Below are 18,198 nucleotides of genomic sequence, written 5' to 3'. Positions count from 1 at the left end.
TGCATTTGAGGACAGTTTCAAAGACAAGGATATTGTATTCTTCTCAGAGACTCATCAAGCCCCTGGACAGGTAATGCCACATGTGATGGGATACAAATGGGAGACAACTCACAGGACAAATGCGAGATTTGAGCATGGGAGCAGAGGTTGAGGAGGAGTAGCAGTGCTATTTAGAGAGGAACTACAACCATTACTGCATATTGTACGAAGAGATGATCATGCTAGATATATGTGGGTGAGACTGAGAGCTGACATAGGTCGATTTCTATATATTGCCATATGTTACTTTCCTCCCAGTACATCCATGTATGCTGCTTCCAGAGGGCAGTCACCTTTCTCTATTTTAGATGATGACATATGGAAGTTTTCTAGAGATGGTGATATCATTCTCCTAGGGGACTTCAATGCTCGAACGGGCAACTCGCAGACAGTCTTCTACGACACTTCAGATGAGATGCTTAGAGAGATGGATGTGGGTGAATTGGGACTAGACAGATGCTCAGATGATAGAGAGCAGACGGAGTATGGGAGATACCTCATGGAAATGACGACTACACATGGATTAGCCATACTTAATGGCTTACAGCGATTTCCCGAAGCAGCCGGTTTCACATGCTTTCCACACAGACATGGGGCCAATACAGTGGATTATGTTATGACACAATCGAGCTTTGTCCCCTGCATTCAGGATTTCACAGTGGGAGCCAGGCCAATGGGCATAGCAGTAGATCATGCTCTCTTGACACTGTCCGTTAAATTTCAGTATAGTACAACCCAGACACCAGGAGGCAGGTCACACACCCGCTATACATTTACACCAGAGACTGATTTCATTTATACAGAGGAGATCTGGGACCGTCTATTGGAAGGCACAGCTGACACAAATGGTACAGGCCTCTCAGTGGAGGAGTGCACCACTCTACTGACTGAGACACTGCATGGGGCTGCATCAGTGGCATACCCACACACTCAGCCGGGTAAGAGACGACATTCTGGGAGCATGCCCCAGAATAGTTGGTATGATGAGGAATGCAGAGAGATGAGAGCCCAGCTTCAAAGGGATCTTCTGTTAGAAGTCATCACTTACAAACAGTCTCGGATTGCTTTCCGACGCCTTGTGCGACGGAAGAAGCGAGCTTACCTAGCTCAGATGGAGCGAGACTTATATCAGATGTTCTTGAGTAGGGACTCAGGAGAGGCATGGCGACTCTTCCATGAGCACTCTCCTCCCCCAGTGATTACTTCACCTGATGTGTGGGGCCAATATGCGACATCATTATATACGGTTCCTGGACAGGAACCCCTTCCAGACCCTACCAAGCCTTGCCCAGCTACGAGCACTTTCTTTACACCTAAGATGGTACAAAGGGCCATTGACAAGATGAAGACCGGGAAGGCATATGATCATGACGGTCTAGTAGCGGAGCACTTTATACATGCCAGGGATATGCTGATGGAGGTTTTCGCAGTGTTGTTCAATCGTGCCATGTGTGAGGGATTACCTGAGACTTGGAGGTTGTCTAATATTGTGCCCATCTTCAAGGCTGGTGACCCTACAGAGCCTGAGAATTACCGCACTATTATGGTTGGACACACATTGGCACGGTTGTATGCATCTATTCTGGAGCAACACTTGAGTAGTTGGGCAGAGGGCGAGGGTGTACGAGCAAAGGGTCAGGCCGGCTTCAGGAGGGGTTTCTCCACTCTTGATCATATTCTAACACTCAGGGCCATCATTGAGGAGGGCAGAGCACATGGGAGACGGATCTATTGTAGCTTTGTGGATTTTCGCAAAGCATTTGACATGGTACCAAGAGCTCGATTGATGCGCAGACTGCAGGAGATGGGGGTGCCCATAGAGGTAATTTGGGGGATTATGGCTTTGTACAGATCAGTGGTGGGACATGTACGCACTCCAGAAGGGGTATCTGATTTAGTTCACTCTACTATTGGAGTGAAACAGGGCTGCCCATTGTCTCCTACTCTTTTTGGTATGTATGTTGATGAGGTGTCTGATTACATTGACAGAAAGGGTGACAGGGGTGCCCAGCTGGCAAAGACATGGATCCCATTGTTGCTATATGCTGATGATATTGTGTTGATATCTGACTCACCAGAAGGTATGCAACGACATTTGGATGCACTATGCAGTTTTCCAGAGGATAGTGGACTGTGTGTAAACCTAGATAAAACAAAGGTTATGGTGTTTAACACCACACCGCAATTGGTCAGGAGATCAGTACCTACTTTCAGATATGGTCAGGAGATTGTGGAGTATACAGATGCATACACTTACCAGGGGGTAGTCTTTACTGGGCCGAGATTTTCTTTGAGAAAGCAGCAGAGACTAGACTAACTAGAGCCGGTGCGTCTCTGGGAGGAATAGAGAGGATGTGTTCGCAGGTTCAGTTCCAGGAACCTAGGACAAAGTTATGGCTCTTTGATACTTTGGTTGCCTCTACTATGCTATATGGGGTGCAGGTTTGGGGACCTTCTATAGGCCAGGATGGTTGGAGGCGTATGGAGAAGCCCCTGGTATCTATGATCTCTCGGTTGATTAGAGCCAAGGTTTCCGTACCGCATGATATCATTCGAGCGGAATTAGCTGCCCTCCCTATGGAGATTGAGGCGCTCACCAGATTAGTCTCCTTTGTACACAGTCTCTGGAATACTACCAGAGACAGATATGCCAGGGTGGCTCTAGAGTCCTCCAGACAATTAGCTCTTAATGGGGATACATCATGCTGGTATGCACAGATGGTATCATGGTTTCAGATGCATGGTTTCACCATGGACAGGTTGCCTCCTTTTCAATACTCTCTACAGGCACCCTTGAGGTCTCTGACACGGGTAGAGATTAATAGACTCATCCGTCAGGATCTGATCCAGCTGGACACGAGGAGGACATGGATAGAGCTGTTACAAGAGTTGGGCACAAAGATGGCTTTCTATAGAGAGCATCTTCTCCACCTCACGCGGGATGGGTTTGTGATTCGACCTAGCTATATGGACACGCATCTTTCGCATGGTTTGCGTTGTGCCATTGGCTAGATACGCACGTCCTCACTTCAACTCGAGATTGAGACTGGCAGATTCAGAGGGACACCAGCAGATAGCAGAATATGCCGCTTATGCCATCTAGAGCAAGAGACAGAAGTACATTACATATGTCATTGAACAGTGTACTATGAGATACGAGGCCCTTTTCACTGTCTATTCAGAGAAGGTTTTGGGCCTCTATCTAGGGTCATGAGTTATGAGGATCAAAGATGTCTTGGGCTATATCTACTTGAGTTACACAGGCATAGAGAAACTTTATTGAGGAGAGTTGAAGAGAGACATCCCCAGAGACAGATCACAGATTTCTTTACACTAGATATTGTACATCCAGAAGAACAGACAGAGGAGCAGCCAACGGCAGTGGAGAGGTCTACCCGCACTACTGGCATTCTCATAGACCGAGCATTGGAGCTAGGGAGATCTAGACGACCCCGAGGGAGAAGAGGAGCTACACAGTTTCGAAGGAGGCTACGGCAAAGGATTCAAGCCATAATCTTTCGTCGTCCAGAGTGCAGATGAAGATGGACCTCTACTCCCCTCCCATATTGTCTTCACATTGTACTGCTTAGTTTAGGATCCCGCAGTATTTATATTTTGTTATCCTAGTTTAATTTATTTTGTTAATCTGACTTTGTATCAGATACACCGCATTGTAACTTTCTGGTCTCATAGGTCTCTTTGGCCTTTTGAAGACGTTAATATAACATTTCATTTCATTTCATCTCTCTCTCTCTCTCTCTCTCTCTCTCTCTCTCTCTCTCTCTCTCTCTCTGAGAGCAGAATTTGCAAGTTATGCGGAATGAAGCGGGAGACAGAATTACACTACATATGCCATTCCACCGTATACTATGAGATACGTGGGCGTTTCCATTGCCTATTTAAAGAAGGCTTTGGACCTCTAGATAGAGTCATGCAATACCAAGATCAAAGGTGCTTAGGCCTGTACCTACTGGAACTACATCGGCACAGGGATAATCTAATGAGAAGACAAAGAGCACTACAGCCTCAGAGGCAGATCACAGATTTCTTCGGATCGAGAGAAGCAGGAATGGAAGGAGAAGCAAGAGGCCAGCAGCAAGCACAAAGGAGTACCCACATTCATACCAAAGGCACCCTCATTGACACGGCGATTGAGCTTAGGAAATCGAGACGACCACGACCGAGATGCAGAAGCACACTTCATCGGAGCAGATTACAACAAAGGATTAGAAGTATTCTAGCCAGACACCCAGAATGCTCCTAAGAAGTTTATCTAATACTTTGTATTTAGTTTTTCGCATTTATTTTCACACTTTCACACTTTTCAGACATTGTAACAGATTCACCACTTTTGTATCAGTTTGGTCTCATAGGTCACTCTGGCCTTTTGAAGACGTTAATATAACATTTCATTTCATTTCAGCTCTCTCTCTCTCTCTCTCTCTCTCTCTCTCTCTCTCTCTCTCTCTCTCTCTCTCTCTCTCGTGGAACAGGCCCAGCAGCGCGTGGCTTGCCTCCCTCTCACGTGGCTGAACGCTGCACCACTCCTGCGCGTGGCTGAGCACTGCACCCCCCCTGAGCGTGGCTGAGCTGCTGCTGCGCGTGGCTGAGCTGCATGCCTGGGGATTGCTGCCTGCCCCACATCGGAACACACTCCCTCCCCCACCCCCCAGCAGGTGCAGGTCCCCCCCCCCATCCCCCGCAAGTGCAGAAAAGCAAAACAAATCAATTCCTCTGATTTTCTGAATACCGGCAGGGAAGTAAATTATTTTTCAGAATTTTAGAATTGCTTCAAAATTTCAGATTTTCTGAGTTTCTCCAAAAAACAAAAAAAGACTCAGAGTTTGATGGAGGTCATGAGCACTTCACCAATGTGCAAGCCCCATACGAAGGCAACCTTTGTGCTTACAAACAAGCGGATAACACAAATGGAAAGGGAGATGAAAGAATGGAAAGCAGAAACGGAAGGATGGTGGAAAGAGAAGGCCAACCTTCTTCAAATGTTTCTCAACGAAAGCGCACAATGGAAGAAGGAGATAGAGGACTTGCACGCAGAGCTACAAGGACTTAAGGCGGATTCACAAGCACTCAAAGAAGAGGTCTCAGCCCTCAAGCGAGAGCTTGCTGATAGAGCAAGCAGTGGAATAGAGGAAGGGGAATTCCAACCCTCAGTGATAGAGGAAATCAAGGTCATCAGGAGGTGCGGATGATCAAAGAGGAGGAGAAACAGAATGTGGCAAAGACGTCTTCGTGGTTGGATGTGATCACGAAGACACATAAGAAGGCGGATGAGGCCGAGAAATGGATAGAAGTCGCTAAGAAAGGGAAAGGGAAAGAAACCACATCTGTCCCCACTCCTACAATCATCAACATGACTCTAGAAGAAGAGCAGCGAAGGAAAACTAGAGCTTTGCATATACGAGTAACCGGTCTAAAAGACCGAGATGATGTAGCGAAGGAAGTCGAAGAACTTCTCCGCATGATGGGGAGTGAGGCGACTCATACAAAGGCATGGAGGGTAGGGAAGAAGACGCAAGGAAATGGGGAGACTTCCAAGGAGAGAGCTTTAATCATGCATTTCCCATCCATGGAGGCAAAGAAGGACTTCTTGAAGAGGCGTCCTACACTTAAGAAAACGGGTATATTCCTTGGAGATGACCTCACTCTCACACAACTTGTGCATATGAGAGAGGTAATGCCAGAGATTCAAGCGGCCAGAGAGAAGGGAAAGACGGCCTTCTACAGAGATGGTCGGGTGGTGATTGTAGAGCGGCGCTCCACATGACGGTGCGAGACCTATGGGACCACACTCAAAGTTGCCACTTGGAATTGTAATGGATCTATGCGCCTTGATGTGGGTGCTTTTGAAGATAGTTTTATGGGAAGAGACATCGTCTTCTACTCTGAGACACATCAGGCCCCTGGGCAGTCTATGCCTCACATTAGTGGATATAGATGGGAGACAGCTTGTAGACAAGAGACACGATCAGAGCATAGAGGGCGGGGCTCAAGAGGAGTGGCAGTGTTATTCAGGGAGGAGTTGCAACCATTGATACATATAGCTCGCAGGGATGAGCAAGCTAGGTACATGTGGGTGAGATTGAGAGCAGAGACAGACATATATCTTTACATTGCTATTTGCTACTTTCCCCCGAACACGTCAGTTTATGCACCACCCAGAGGACAGTCCCCCTTCTCTATTTTGGATGATGACATTTGGGAGTTCTCTAGAGATGGTGACATCATCATTCTAGGGGACTTCAATGCTAGGATTGCCAATCATCAGACAGTATTTTATGTTACTTCAGAGGAGATGCTGAGAGAGCTAGATGTTGCAGAGACGGGCCTATCCAGGCTATCACAGGATGGGGAACACACTGAGTATGGACGACACTTGATAAACATGGGGACTGCACACGGATTGGCCATCTTGAATGGCCTACAGAGATTTCCCGATGCGGGGGGTTTTACATGCTTTCCACACAGACATGGAGCCAACACAGTGGATTATATCATGGCACAACCGAGCCTCATCTCTCATATCCAGGATCTCACGGTTGGACCCAGACCTGTGGGTGTGGCAGTAGATCATGCTCTTGTGTCGTTTACCATCTCTTTTCAGTTTAGTATAGCACACAGGCCACGGGCAGTAGCCCCTACTCGCTACACCTTCACGAGGGAGAAGGACTCTGTATACATAGATGGGATCTACAGACGCCTGTGCGCAGAGGAGCCAGGGCGACCTCTGGAGGAGCTTACTACTATACTGACACAAACACTACATGGTGCAGCAGCAGAGGCATACCCACATTCCCAACCTGAGCAGAGACGCTGTTCGGGGAGCATACCCTAGAACAGTTGGTATGATGAGGAATGCTGGGACACTAGAGCCAGACAATCACAGATTGACTTCCGACGCCTAGTGCGGCGGAAGAAGAGGGCATTTTTGGCTCGCCTAGAGCAGGATCTATACCAGCTATTCTTGAGCCAGGACTCGCATGAGGCATGGCGGCTCTTTCATGAGCACTCTCCCCCCCCCCCCCCTGCCATTACTTCCACAGAGGCCTGGGGCCAATACGCATCATCTCTATACACAGTTCCTGAGCAGCCCTCCCTTCCCGACCCCCCCGATCCATGCCCACACACATGTGCTTTTTTCACTGCTGAGATGGTGAGGAAGGCCATTGACAGGATGAGGACTGGGAGAGCTTATGATCATGATGGCTTAGTGGCTGAGCATTTCACGCATGCCAGAGATCTACTAGAACAGCTTCTAGCAGTTATGTTTAAACGTGCCATGTGTGAGGGCTTGCCTGATACTTGGAGCCTATCTACTATTGTACCTATCTTCAAGTCAGGAGACCCTATGGAGCCTCGGAATTATCGCACTATCATGATTGGACACACATTGGCACAGTTGTACACATCTATTCTTGAGCAGCAGTTGAGTAGATGGGCAGAGAGGGAGGGGATACGTGCAACCGGGCAAGCAGGGTTCAGGAGGGGTTTTTCTACTCTTGACCATATCTTGACACTTAGAGCCATCATTGAGGAGGGCAGATCACATGGGAAACGGATCTATTGTAGCTTTGTGGATTTTCGCAAAGCATTTGACACAGTACCCAGAGCTAGATTGATGCGCAGATTACAACAGATGGGAGTACCCACAGAGCTCATTTGGGGGGTCATGGCATTATACAGGTCAGTAGTGGGGCATGTACGCACCTCAGAGGGTCTATCCACACCGGTTCACTCCACTATTGGGGTGAAGCAGGGTTGCCCGCTCTCTCCTACTCTATTTGGTATGTATGTGGATGAGGTTTCTGACTACATTGAGAGAGATGGTGATAGAGGTGCACAACTCGCAAGGACATGGATTCCACTATTGTTATATGCTGATGATATTGTGTTGATCTCCGACTCTCCGGAGGGGATGCAACGTCACTTGGATGCTTTGCATAGGTTTGCCCAGGAAAGTGGTTTGTCCGTCAACCTTGGTAAAACCAAGGTCATGGTATTTAATACCACCCCACAGTGGATCAAGAGGTCAGCGCCCGCATTCACATACGGCCAGGAGACGGTGGAGTATACAGATGCTTACACTTACCTTGGAGTGGTTTTTAGTGGGCCAGCATTTTCACTGAGGAGGGCAGCAGAGACTAGATTGACCAGAGCCCATGCAGCATTGGGTAGATTGGAAAGGATGTGTTCACAGGTTCAGTTTCAGGAGCCTCGGACGAAGCTCTGGCTCTTTGACACTTTGGTGGCTTCTGCATTGCTTTATGGGGCTGAGATTTGGGGACCTTCATTGGATCATCACGGGAGGACAGGCCGCACTGATGGATGGGGGGACATGGAGAAGCCTCTGGTCTCTATGATCTCGCGGCTCATTAGAGCCAAGGCTTCAGTACCACGTGCCATTGTCCGAGCAGAGCTAGCTGCCCCCCCACTAGTGGTTGAGGCGCTCACCAGATCTGTCTCCTTCATACACCGCGTGTGGGAACTTCCTAGAGACAGATATGTCCACCTTGCACTTGAGTCCTCTCGACAGTTAGCCATGCAGGGAGATACAGCATGCTGGTATGGGGAGATGACATCATGGTTTCAGGCACATGGGTTCAGCATAGACATATTGCCTCCTTTCCAGTACTCACTGGATGCACCCTCTCTGACTCTTACACAGTCCGAGATCACCAAGCTCATCCGCCAGGACCTGACTCAGCTAGACACGAGGAGGACATGGATACAGCCAGCACAGGAGCTGGGCACGAAGATGGCTTTCTACAGAGAGCATCTTCTCCAGCTTACGGAGGACGGTTTTGTGACGAGGCCCAGGTACATGGACACCCACTTGTCTCATGGGGTACGATGTGCTATTGGCCAGATACGCACATCTTCACACCAGCTGCGGATCGAGACTGGGAGATACAGCGGAGTACCAGCAGAGGCCAGGACATGCCCCCTATGTGACATAGAGCCTGAGACAGAGTCGCACTACACATGCCACTGCCCCGTCTATTACGAGATACGAGGCCGCTTCCACTGCTTGTTTAGAGAGGGCTTTGGGCCACTCTCCAGAGTCATGCGGTACGAGGATCAGAGATGCTTGGGTTTGTTTTTGCTAGAGCTGCGCAGACACAGAGAGAGCCTCATGAGAGGAGAGGCTAGCCAGCATCAGAGACATATCACAGACTTCTTTAGAGCAGACACTGGACACCCGGAGGAGTTACTACCACAGCAGAGCTCGCCGCCTCACGCCAGAGGCACAGTGATCGACCGAGCGACCGAGCTGGGGAGATCCAGACGCCCGCGACTACGGAGGACTACACAGCACCGACGGAGGCTGCATCAGAGGATTCGGATCACTTTGGCCCGGCATGCACGACGCTCGGTCAGACTACTGACCATGGAGGAGATTGATGAGATCCGCCAGCGACCGATGCTGGATCTCTTGTGATTTTAGCTATCCCAACTAGCTGATTAGTTCACACCTTGGAGTTTAGGATTCCATAGTAGTCATTTAGTCATTTTGTCATATTGTCATTGTCATTTTCATTTCATTTTGTTACTTTTGTTACTCGGACTTTGTATCAAATCCACCACATTGTAACTTTTAAGTCTCATAGGTCACTTTGGCCTTTTGAAGACGTTAATATAACATTTCATTTCATTTCTCTCTCTCTCTCTCTCTCTCTCTCTCAAAAAAGAGCAAGCACTATATTTCTCTCTCTCTACTTGAATTACATAGATATAGAGACACTTTACTGGGGAGAGCTAGAGAGAGACAATCCCAGAGACGGATTACAAATTTCTTTTCACTAGATACGGGACAGCCAGAGGAGCAGCCATCACTGCAAAGCTCGGTCCACACTCATTCGACCACTACCGGCACTCTCATCGACCGAGCTTTGGAGCTACGCAAATCCAGATGGTCATGATTGAGGAGAGGGGCTACACAGCATTGACGGAGACTACAACAGAGGATTCGAGCCATACTCTCTCGACATCCAAAGTGCAGATGAGGATGGATTCTAGTAATAGTAGTATTTGTGTTCTAGTCTTTTTGTACCCAGACATGGTATCATATTCACAATTTTGTACCAGTTTGGTCTCATAGGTCATTTTGGCCTTTTGAAGACGTTAATATAACATTTCATTTCCTCCTAGAACTGCCCTCTTGCCTCCTGTATTCCTAATAGAAAAGTTGGCCGCCCAGTTCAGCCCCTGTTTTGGCAGATTTCACAAGCTACCTTGGCAGCCTCTATTAACAAGGAAAAAGCAGAGGGCAGCCCTCTATTGTTGTGGGCTTCCCTCACCTATAAAAGCAGCCTCTGCCCCCCTCTTGCAACATCTCTTTTGGAGGCACCCCTGCTATGGAGAGACCTCTGCTGAGTCTCTACCGCGCGAAGAGATTGCACCCGAAAGTTCCTTATCATATTATAAGTAACAAGTGATGTTCGTTTGTGAGACTCGCGGAGTTTTCTATTGTGTTTGTATTCTTGCAAGTGTACCTTTCTGTGAGATTAGAGCAGGATAAGGCTTCAGTCTCTACTCAAGGGATTCCAGATCAAATCCGAGTCAGTTTGAAGAGTGGGTTTGCTCTGAAATCAAGCCAAGTGATGTACAAGTTGAGAGCTTCGTCTCTCAAGATTCTAAGCAGGAAAGGAAGTTCCCAAGTTCCATTGAGGTTGAGATTCAAAATGGAGCATGGGAATAGTGCCCCTACGGTTCATGTGCTTGTATTTCTCAATGGAGCATGGGAATAGTGCCCCTACGGTTCATGTGCTTGTATAGATTCTCTCCATCAATTGAAGTATCTCTCTAAGGGGGGGACCAGCCCATCTTTTGGTCCCCAATACTGTGTCGATCTTCTTATTCTCTCTATATCCCATTTCTCTCAATTTGGTTCAATTATTTAAGTCTATTGATGTGTGCATTCCTGTTTGTGACAGCTTCATAATGTTCTGAAAGCAAATGCAAACAAAAACACTTAGGCAGTCCAGCCATAGGAAACCCATCAGCCAGCATAGCCCTCCCTTGGAGAGAGGCTACAAGGTACAAAATGGATCCTACAAAAGCTAGGGACCACGTTTTCTTAGTGAAGACTTCAAAAAGGCTGCTTCATGTTCATTTACACATAGATTCCACTCAATCATTGGGAATGTCTTTAGCTTTCATTCGACTTTACTGTATTGAACGTAAAAAGATTGCAATATCATCTGAATGTTCTAGAAAACAAAGACCGTATCTTAAGCATGCCTACCATCAATCACTTAAGCCTCATGCTAGGTGGCTTAAAACTCTCACCATTCCTACACTATTTTGGCACAAAAAGCGACCTTCATTCCTACTTTTTCGGGTGAAAACAGCGTCGTTCAATGAAACAACAGGTACGCATACTACAAGCAACCTTTTGCTTATTCCAAAGTAATTTTCAGCACAAACATCTCTTCCAGAAGATAAGTCACTGCCCCCAGCAAGCACCTTCATATCAAAACCAGTAACTCGGAACACCTTAATTGTACTAGAGGAATGCTAGAACAGTCAGTCTTACCAAAATATGGTAGAAGAAGTGCCACACATACAGTTGAGAGCACAAGAGCCATTCGCACGCAGAACGAAAATCCATAGCTTTTCAGCGTGTAGTTTGAAATAGGAAATAGCTCCTCCAAACTCAAAGCAACAGGTGTAATAGACAAAGCATGTGTGTATGAGCTTCATAGTCAAGGGTTACTTGTGAAATTCTGCAAGTTCAATGCATCAGCAAATAAAGAAGGAAAATAAAGAAGCCACTTTTGAATTCCACAAGCATAAACACACACACACACACACACACACACACACACACACACATTGCAACATGTACATCCCCTTCCACATATACAGATACACATACCTATCCAGCACACACATAGCTATCAATCACTGGGAGACACACTTACCCACACACACAAAAACGGGGAAGGCCCAAACATGGGAAGCCTCCTCTTTCTTGAAACCTTGAAGCTTACCTGGCACCCTATCCGCAATCTTTCGAGAAGGGAGAGCACCCCGAGTGTCAAGACCGAGTGCGAACACAAAGATCTTAAACCTCGAGACGGCCCTCAAGGATCTCATCACCCTCAATGAGACGACCATGGATAGCAACATCAATGGATACAAAAAGGTCTTTTGGTGCGTATCACCAAACTAGAGGTCTATGCCAAGGAATGCAAGAAGGAAAGAGGGCTAATGCATAAAAATAGAGACCAAAGTAGAACCGTGGGAGAAGGAGATGCATCAAATGCATGAGGAGGTCCTCCAACTTAAAGGGTAAGTGGGCTCCCTAATAAAAGAACCTAAATGAAACAAGGGGGAGCGCATGAGACTGACCAGGTGGCCATCAAAGAAGAAATCACAAAAGATATCACTAAAGCAATGGAAGTGCCAATGGAAGCCAGGTTAGATGGGTGGGTAGAGGTGATGCGCATTAAACTCTGTGAGTGGGTACAAGAGGAGACTCAAAGGGGTGTAACAACTCATCCAAACGACACTTCAATGTACGGGTGGAGGGCATTGTGGAGACACCCATCTCTAGTGTTGAGGAGGATGCTAAAACACTTTGCACCACCCCCCTGTCACCAAAGCATGGAGATATAGAGAGACACTACCAAGAAGAGAGTCCTCAGCTACAATTCCCAAATGAAACTGAGAGAACTGACTTCATGAGCAGGGTGGTGTTGCACCTCACTCCAAGGTCCCCAATTTTCTTGGATGATGATCTCACACGCATGCAGAATGAGCAGAGGAGACACACATGCCTCGATTTGTACAAGAACGCGAGTAGGGAAAGAGAGCTATGTAACATGATGAATGTGTCATCATCGATGGCAAGGCAGTCCATTAGGGACTCCCAGTTTATGAGATACCAAGAATAGAGCTACCCATGGAAGTGTAAAAGGTCACTATGGACACGCCCAAGGCACTGGAGGAGGTGACGCAGGGTAGAGACAATACTATCACAAATATAGTCCTAGTCACGAACATGACAACCCACAAACGGAAGTGCTGAGAGTGTAAGGCTATTAGCGGGATTTTCTTCACAGGAACTGTACATATGCCACATAATACTTCCCCAGTCTTGGGAGGAGTGGCAAATTTATACAGACACGAGAGGACTTCATACGCATTGCTATTATGCTACTTTGTATCAGGGTTAAGTTCGCAACAATGGGAGGAGGAGATACACAAGAGGATGGCTCTAGACAAGAGAGGGAGGAGGGGGGAGATACACACCTCGGAGAGGTTTTTCTCGTGGGGGGCTTCAATTAATAGACAGATACAAAGAAGTGTCAAACACATGATTTTGAGTCTCAGATGCTACACCTCTTGGATGAGGTGGAAGTAGAGAGGACTCCAGAATACACACTGATTCCCACCGCCTATGAGCATCACCTACTTCAGCTAGGGTAACAGCACCATCTTGTTATTTCCAATGGCATGGCTCAGTGGCCCAACTCAAGAGGATTGACATGCATCTCACCATCGGTCCGTAAGGGGGGAAGCACAATGGACTTCATACTATCTAGAGAGGCCACACTTGACCTCCTCGCTCACAATCCAGCCACTTCCCATCGGTTCCCATCAGACATACCTCGCAATCCTGATAGAAGGACACCCCAAACCACAATATACTTTGGTTCATCAACCCGCAGATACATACCAAATTGGATCCCTCAGCCTTTGGAGGTACTCACTGACCACCTCTCCTTCCCCCACCACACTCACACGAAGTACTTCACCATCTCAGGGCTATGCCCCATAATAGATGGTATGATGATGAGTGCACAGAGCTCTACAAACAACTTTGCACACACCATGCACTCAAGGAGATCACAGAGCACAAGGCCCGCAAAGCGTTGAGGACTCTAACCCACCCTAAAAACCGCGAGGTCGTGGAACCATGGAGATAGAGCTCTTGCACCTACTCATGAGCAGACATTCAGTCGCCGTTGTATAGCGTCATCTGTGAAAGCCCCGGCCACCCATCCCCATTGAGAATCCACAGACATGGCATGACTATGCACACAGACGGTTCCATGCACCTGGGCACTGGTCGATATTGCAGCCCCCAAATTCACGCCCTAACACATCGACCTTTTTTATGATTGTGGAGAGAGTCATTTGCCGCTTACAGCATGGCCGTGCCACAGATTATACAGCTATGTAGACTCCAGAGTGAGCACCTTATTTATGCAGTAGGCACCCTCGCTCCTTTCATTGCGCTGCTCTTCAATAGATCACCAGCAAAGAAACTACCAAGAAAGTAGACTATGCACACCATTGTGCCCAGCATTGTGTCTATCCACAAGTCTAAGGACACCCTTTACCCCAAAAACAACAGGCATACTTTGCAGAAGAAAAACCAGGATTTTGTTGTAAAAGGATATTTGGTGAAAGGGTTGATGATCTGCAAACAAGGTAAGTTTATTGTTAATGATTGTCCATATTCAATGTTGTTATTTGTGTGGAGATTTTTGCCTTACCGTGCACCAAACTGCAATTTTTGAAGCCACAAGCTGTTCCGGTAGATTTAGAGTAATTTGAGATTCGGTTTCATCTCCAAACATTGTGAACCCCATAACCGCCATTCTGCCATAAAGGATTGTGCAAACTGTAAAGCTGATAGTCTCAAAAGTTATTGGCAAAGGGATTATTTAAACGTCACTTAAAACACACTGATGTGAAAGCTCATAATACAAACTTGCTTGCTTCTTTCACACCTTATCATGAGAACTTTGGGGAACTGAGATGGGTTCTTCAAAGAAGAATATATATTTGGAAACACGCTATGTCCAGAGTAGCAAAATCCATAGAGGCCAACTGATATTGGAAGAGTTGAAAGATTGAGAAGTGGACTAGTTTTTTGAAATCCCACTCCACCAACGCCAACCCACAAGACGCATAGCACTACAACCACTGAGGCAACAACACCAACAGCTGCCAAACATCTCATAATTCAGAGTATGTTGGATGCACCAGGCCAAAATGCAAGAGAAAAGGAAAACAATGAATTTTTTAACTTTAGGAATGGCAAAATAAAGATTAATTACCTGAAACATAGGATAACAGGCTTAAATCACGAAGCAGTACTGTGGGAAGCACACAGATTGCAGTCATGATGATGAACAGCTGTGTCCCAGTCAAATGCAATCCAAATAGCCCCAAATTTGCATTGGGAAACACTGCAGAAATGTTGTCTCCTTCCAGAATAAGGAACTCGACACAAGCAGCTTGCATGTGATACAGAAGGCATGATTGTTTCAGGCTCAAGGAGACTCACTGTAGTAAAAAGAAAAGGACTGATTTACATCGTCTACATACTCACGTAAAGTTCCATGTACAGAAATATCTGACAGAAAGGGCCACAATTCAGCAAACTTGTGAAACTAATCATAATTAAGCATATAACATTTTTTTCTTAATACACTCACTGAGATGGTTACTCGGCCATATGTCCCAAATGCTGCTTGGCCAATATCTGGATATGTTTCAAGGCCAGGTTGGCTGTCTAAACAGCTGCGGAGAAGAATCCCAGTGTAGAAAGAAATGATAGCAAGCATTAAGAACAGACCCAAACTAAGCCAGCCCCCTTCTTTCAATGCGTAAGGCGTGGTTAGAATTCCAACCCCACATAATACATTTATGCCTACATCAAGACAAGAACCATCAGATTGACATGCAATAACCCTCACAAACATCCTTGGAGAGTAAAGACCTCACCATTCAAAGTTCCTTGCAAAGTGCTACAATGTCCAGGTAATCCATGACCATACTCTGCAACTTTATGATAAGAAAGATTTTGCGGCTGGGCCTGAAGATGCTCATAGGAAGCAGTGTCTTCGTCGTCCTTTGTAACTGGAAGAAAGGAGTTGGACAAAGAGCTTAACCTTTCAGTCGACTTTGCTGGTCTTCTCTGTGAGCTAGATAGATGATATGAGCCCAGCTGTGAGAAACTCGGGCTTTCACTGTAGTTGATTCTAGGAGACCCAAAGTGACTGTACATGTCCATAGACTTCCTTTTTTATAAAAAACACAATGTTAGTCTATTTCTGATCACACTGATGAAAAAAACCTATTGCCTATAGATACAAATGTCTTTCTCTGCTAATCTGCAAAGAGGCCATTCACAGTTTGCACAAATGAGGAGCTTTTGCATTAGTGGGGTAGTGATGAATTTAGTAAAATATATGTATAATGACTAGAATAACTGGAAAACTGATGTTGAAAATGTAGGAGAAACAATTTTTGACGATCTTTAAAAGAAGTGCACCAAGAAAATGTCCTTTCTTTGTCATACACAGAACATGGTATTGCTGCTTGCATGAAGCCTCGCTGAATCAATCCCTCCCCCTACATTGCTCCCCGCCCCCCGGAAAAAAAGACGAAGAAAAAAACCACCTCAAAAATGTGCCCCACCTCAGGGTCACTGCCTCCCTCACCTCGCAATCTCCATCAGCTCCACCTTGACTATTGCCCCAACCTGCACAGCATTCCTCTCTGTGGGAAGTAAGAGATTTCCGTCAGATACGCCAGGTGAGGGTGTTAAGAGTTACACCACTCTGCTGCTTCATTTAGGGTTAGGGCATGCTTTGTATGATTAACGTGCTCTCGGGCTGGCCACCGACATGCATTTGCATACTAGGCTGCATTCGTTCCCACTTTGGCCAGCCGGACATTGTCCTACGGATGCCCACACGTAGGGGCCTTTTCTGGTGCCCTTATTTTCCATTTTTATGGTGTCAGGGGGTTTCTAGGAGCACTGGCCAACTTGGAAATTTTTGCCTATATAGGTCACCCCCTCTGCTAAGTCACGGTGTAGGTTGTTGAGCCTTTTGTGCTGGGGTAAAGGCAGTAGTGACCGCCCACCCCTTGACTAACCCTACACTCCTCAATAAAGGATAACACACACTTTTTTTTTTCTGTAATGTCAGATTGAATTACAAATGGGAAACCTAAAATCGAGGAAAACCCATAGAAAGTATTACAAATTGTAACTTAGAAACAGTCAAAGTAGAGCTGGTAATGGCTAACAGGGAGCTCGTCCAAGTCATAGGCAACTTGAAGAGACTGTCTAAGAGATATCTTGAAAAAAGAAACATATGCATCTGGCAAGAAACCAACATGACATATACAAAACACTATGGATGTAGTGTACATAATCCATTGTTCTTGGCGGGATTATGGACAGGGTGCGTTTCAGAGTTCATTATCTAGAACATGATGTGTTCATAGCTCATGGATGGGGATTCGTGGGCGTAATATGGTCTATTGTTCAACTTTCTATGAGGCAACCGGTGCTCAAGATGGCATTCTTTTCAGGTGACAAGTAGGTGGCTTTAGATCCAAGGTATATCCAATAGTCAGTAGTCAGTTGTTGCTGGGGTGTCCATGGTAGCTTCTTCATTGACTTGGATCTTCCTACATATACCTAGATGAATCCAGGATATACCCAGATTCACCCTTGAAGGAAAGTGCAAGGTATAGACTCATGGTAGTCACCCACGAGACAATATAACCATCAGCTCCATCATGCATAGTATTGACTAAATACCACGACATCCCCAAGAGGGAGTTAGATTTTATGCATCTCAAGTGAGTGCCCAATGTGATACCATTCTTTATTTTGTCTTTTTGGTATTTATTTTCCTTATTTGACATGGTACTGGTCGGGCAAATCTTGAGGGGGAGGTACTTCAGGTCCCCCAGTAGTATAAAGGCAACGCCTCAGCCCCCAAAAGCAATAGAGATATCCATGCACCTAACAATTGTGCCCCTCTATCCCCTGCAATCTCAATATAGTCGAAAATCTCATCAATATACAATCCAAACAAAGTTGAAGAAAGTGGGCATCCCTCGTTCACCCCAATAGTAGAGTAAGAGCCTCTACTATCCGTACTCTCCCTATAATTGTCCCCTAGAGTGCCATGTTACCCTATACAAGCTCCTGTGGGACTCAAAAGTCATGTAGTCTCCTTATCACTTTGGCTCTCGGGACTGTGTCAAAGGCTTTGCAGAAGTCCACAAAGCTACAATAATCATCCTCCCATGTGCTATGTCCTCCTCAATGATCGCTCTAAGCATGTCTATATCATCAAGTGTAGAGAATCCCCTCCTAAA

The 18,198-nt window shown here is 46.3% G+C and overlaps 1 protein-coding gene across 7 annotated transcripts in view; it reads right to left on the bottom strand.

Moving 5' to 3' along the window:
* The window catches only part of LOC147441184 (amino acid transporter AVT1B-like), a 121,596-nt gene that overhangs the window by 54,689 nt on the left and 48,709 nt on the right, over positions 1-18,198 (bottom strand). For 4 of the 7 annotated variants that reach the window (XM_086482877.1, XM_086482876.1, XM_086482875.1 and 1 more), the window contains exons 2-9: positions 15,802-16,097; positions 15,513-15,727; positions 15,403-15,430; positions 15,132-15,311; positions 14,802-15,018; positions 14,565-14,670; positions 14,469-14,488; positions 11,594-11,745 (exon numbers count right to left, since the gene is read on the bottom strand). In XM_086482877.1, the coding sequence (XP_086339003.1) occupies positions 11,594-11,745; positions 14,469-14,488; positions 14,565-14,670; positions 14,802-15,018; positions 15,132-15,311; positions 15,403-15,430; positions 15,513-15,727; positions 15,802-16,097 (1,214 nt within the window). The other 3 variants (XM_086482878.1, XM_086482880.1, XM_086482881.1) reach the window with 2 other exon arrangements.

This window comes from Adiantum capillus-veneris, chromosome 15 (assembly GCF_014529385.1).
Source record: "Adiantum capillus-veneris isolate H3 chromosome 15, ASM1452938v2, whole genome shotgun sequence".
Taxonomy (NCBI): domain Eukaryota; kingdom Viridiplantae; phylum Streptophyta; class Polypodiopsida; order Polypodiales; family Pteridaceae; genus Adiantum; species Adiantum capillus-veneris.
This window is presented reverse-complemented; position numbering and strand designations above follow the sequence as displayed.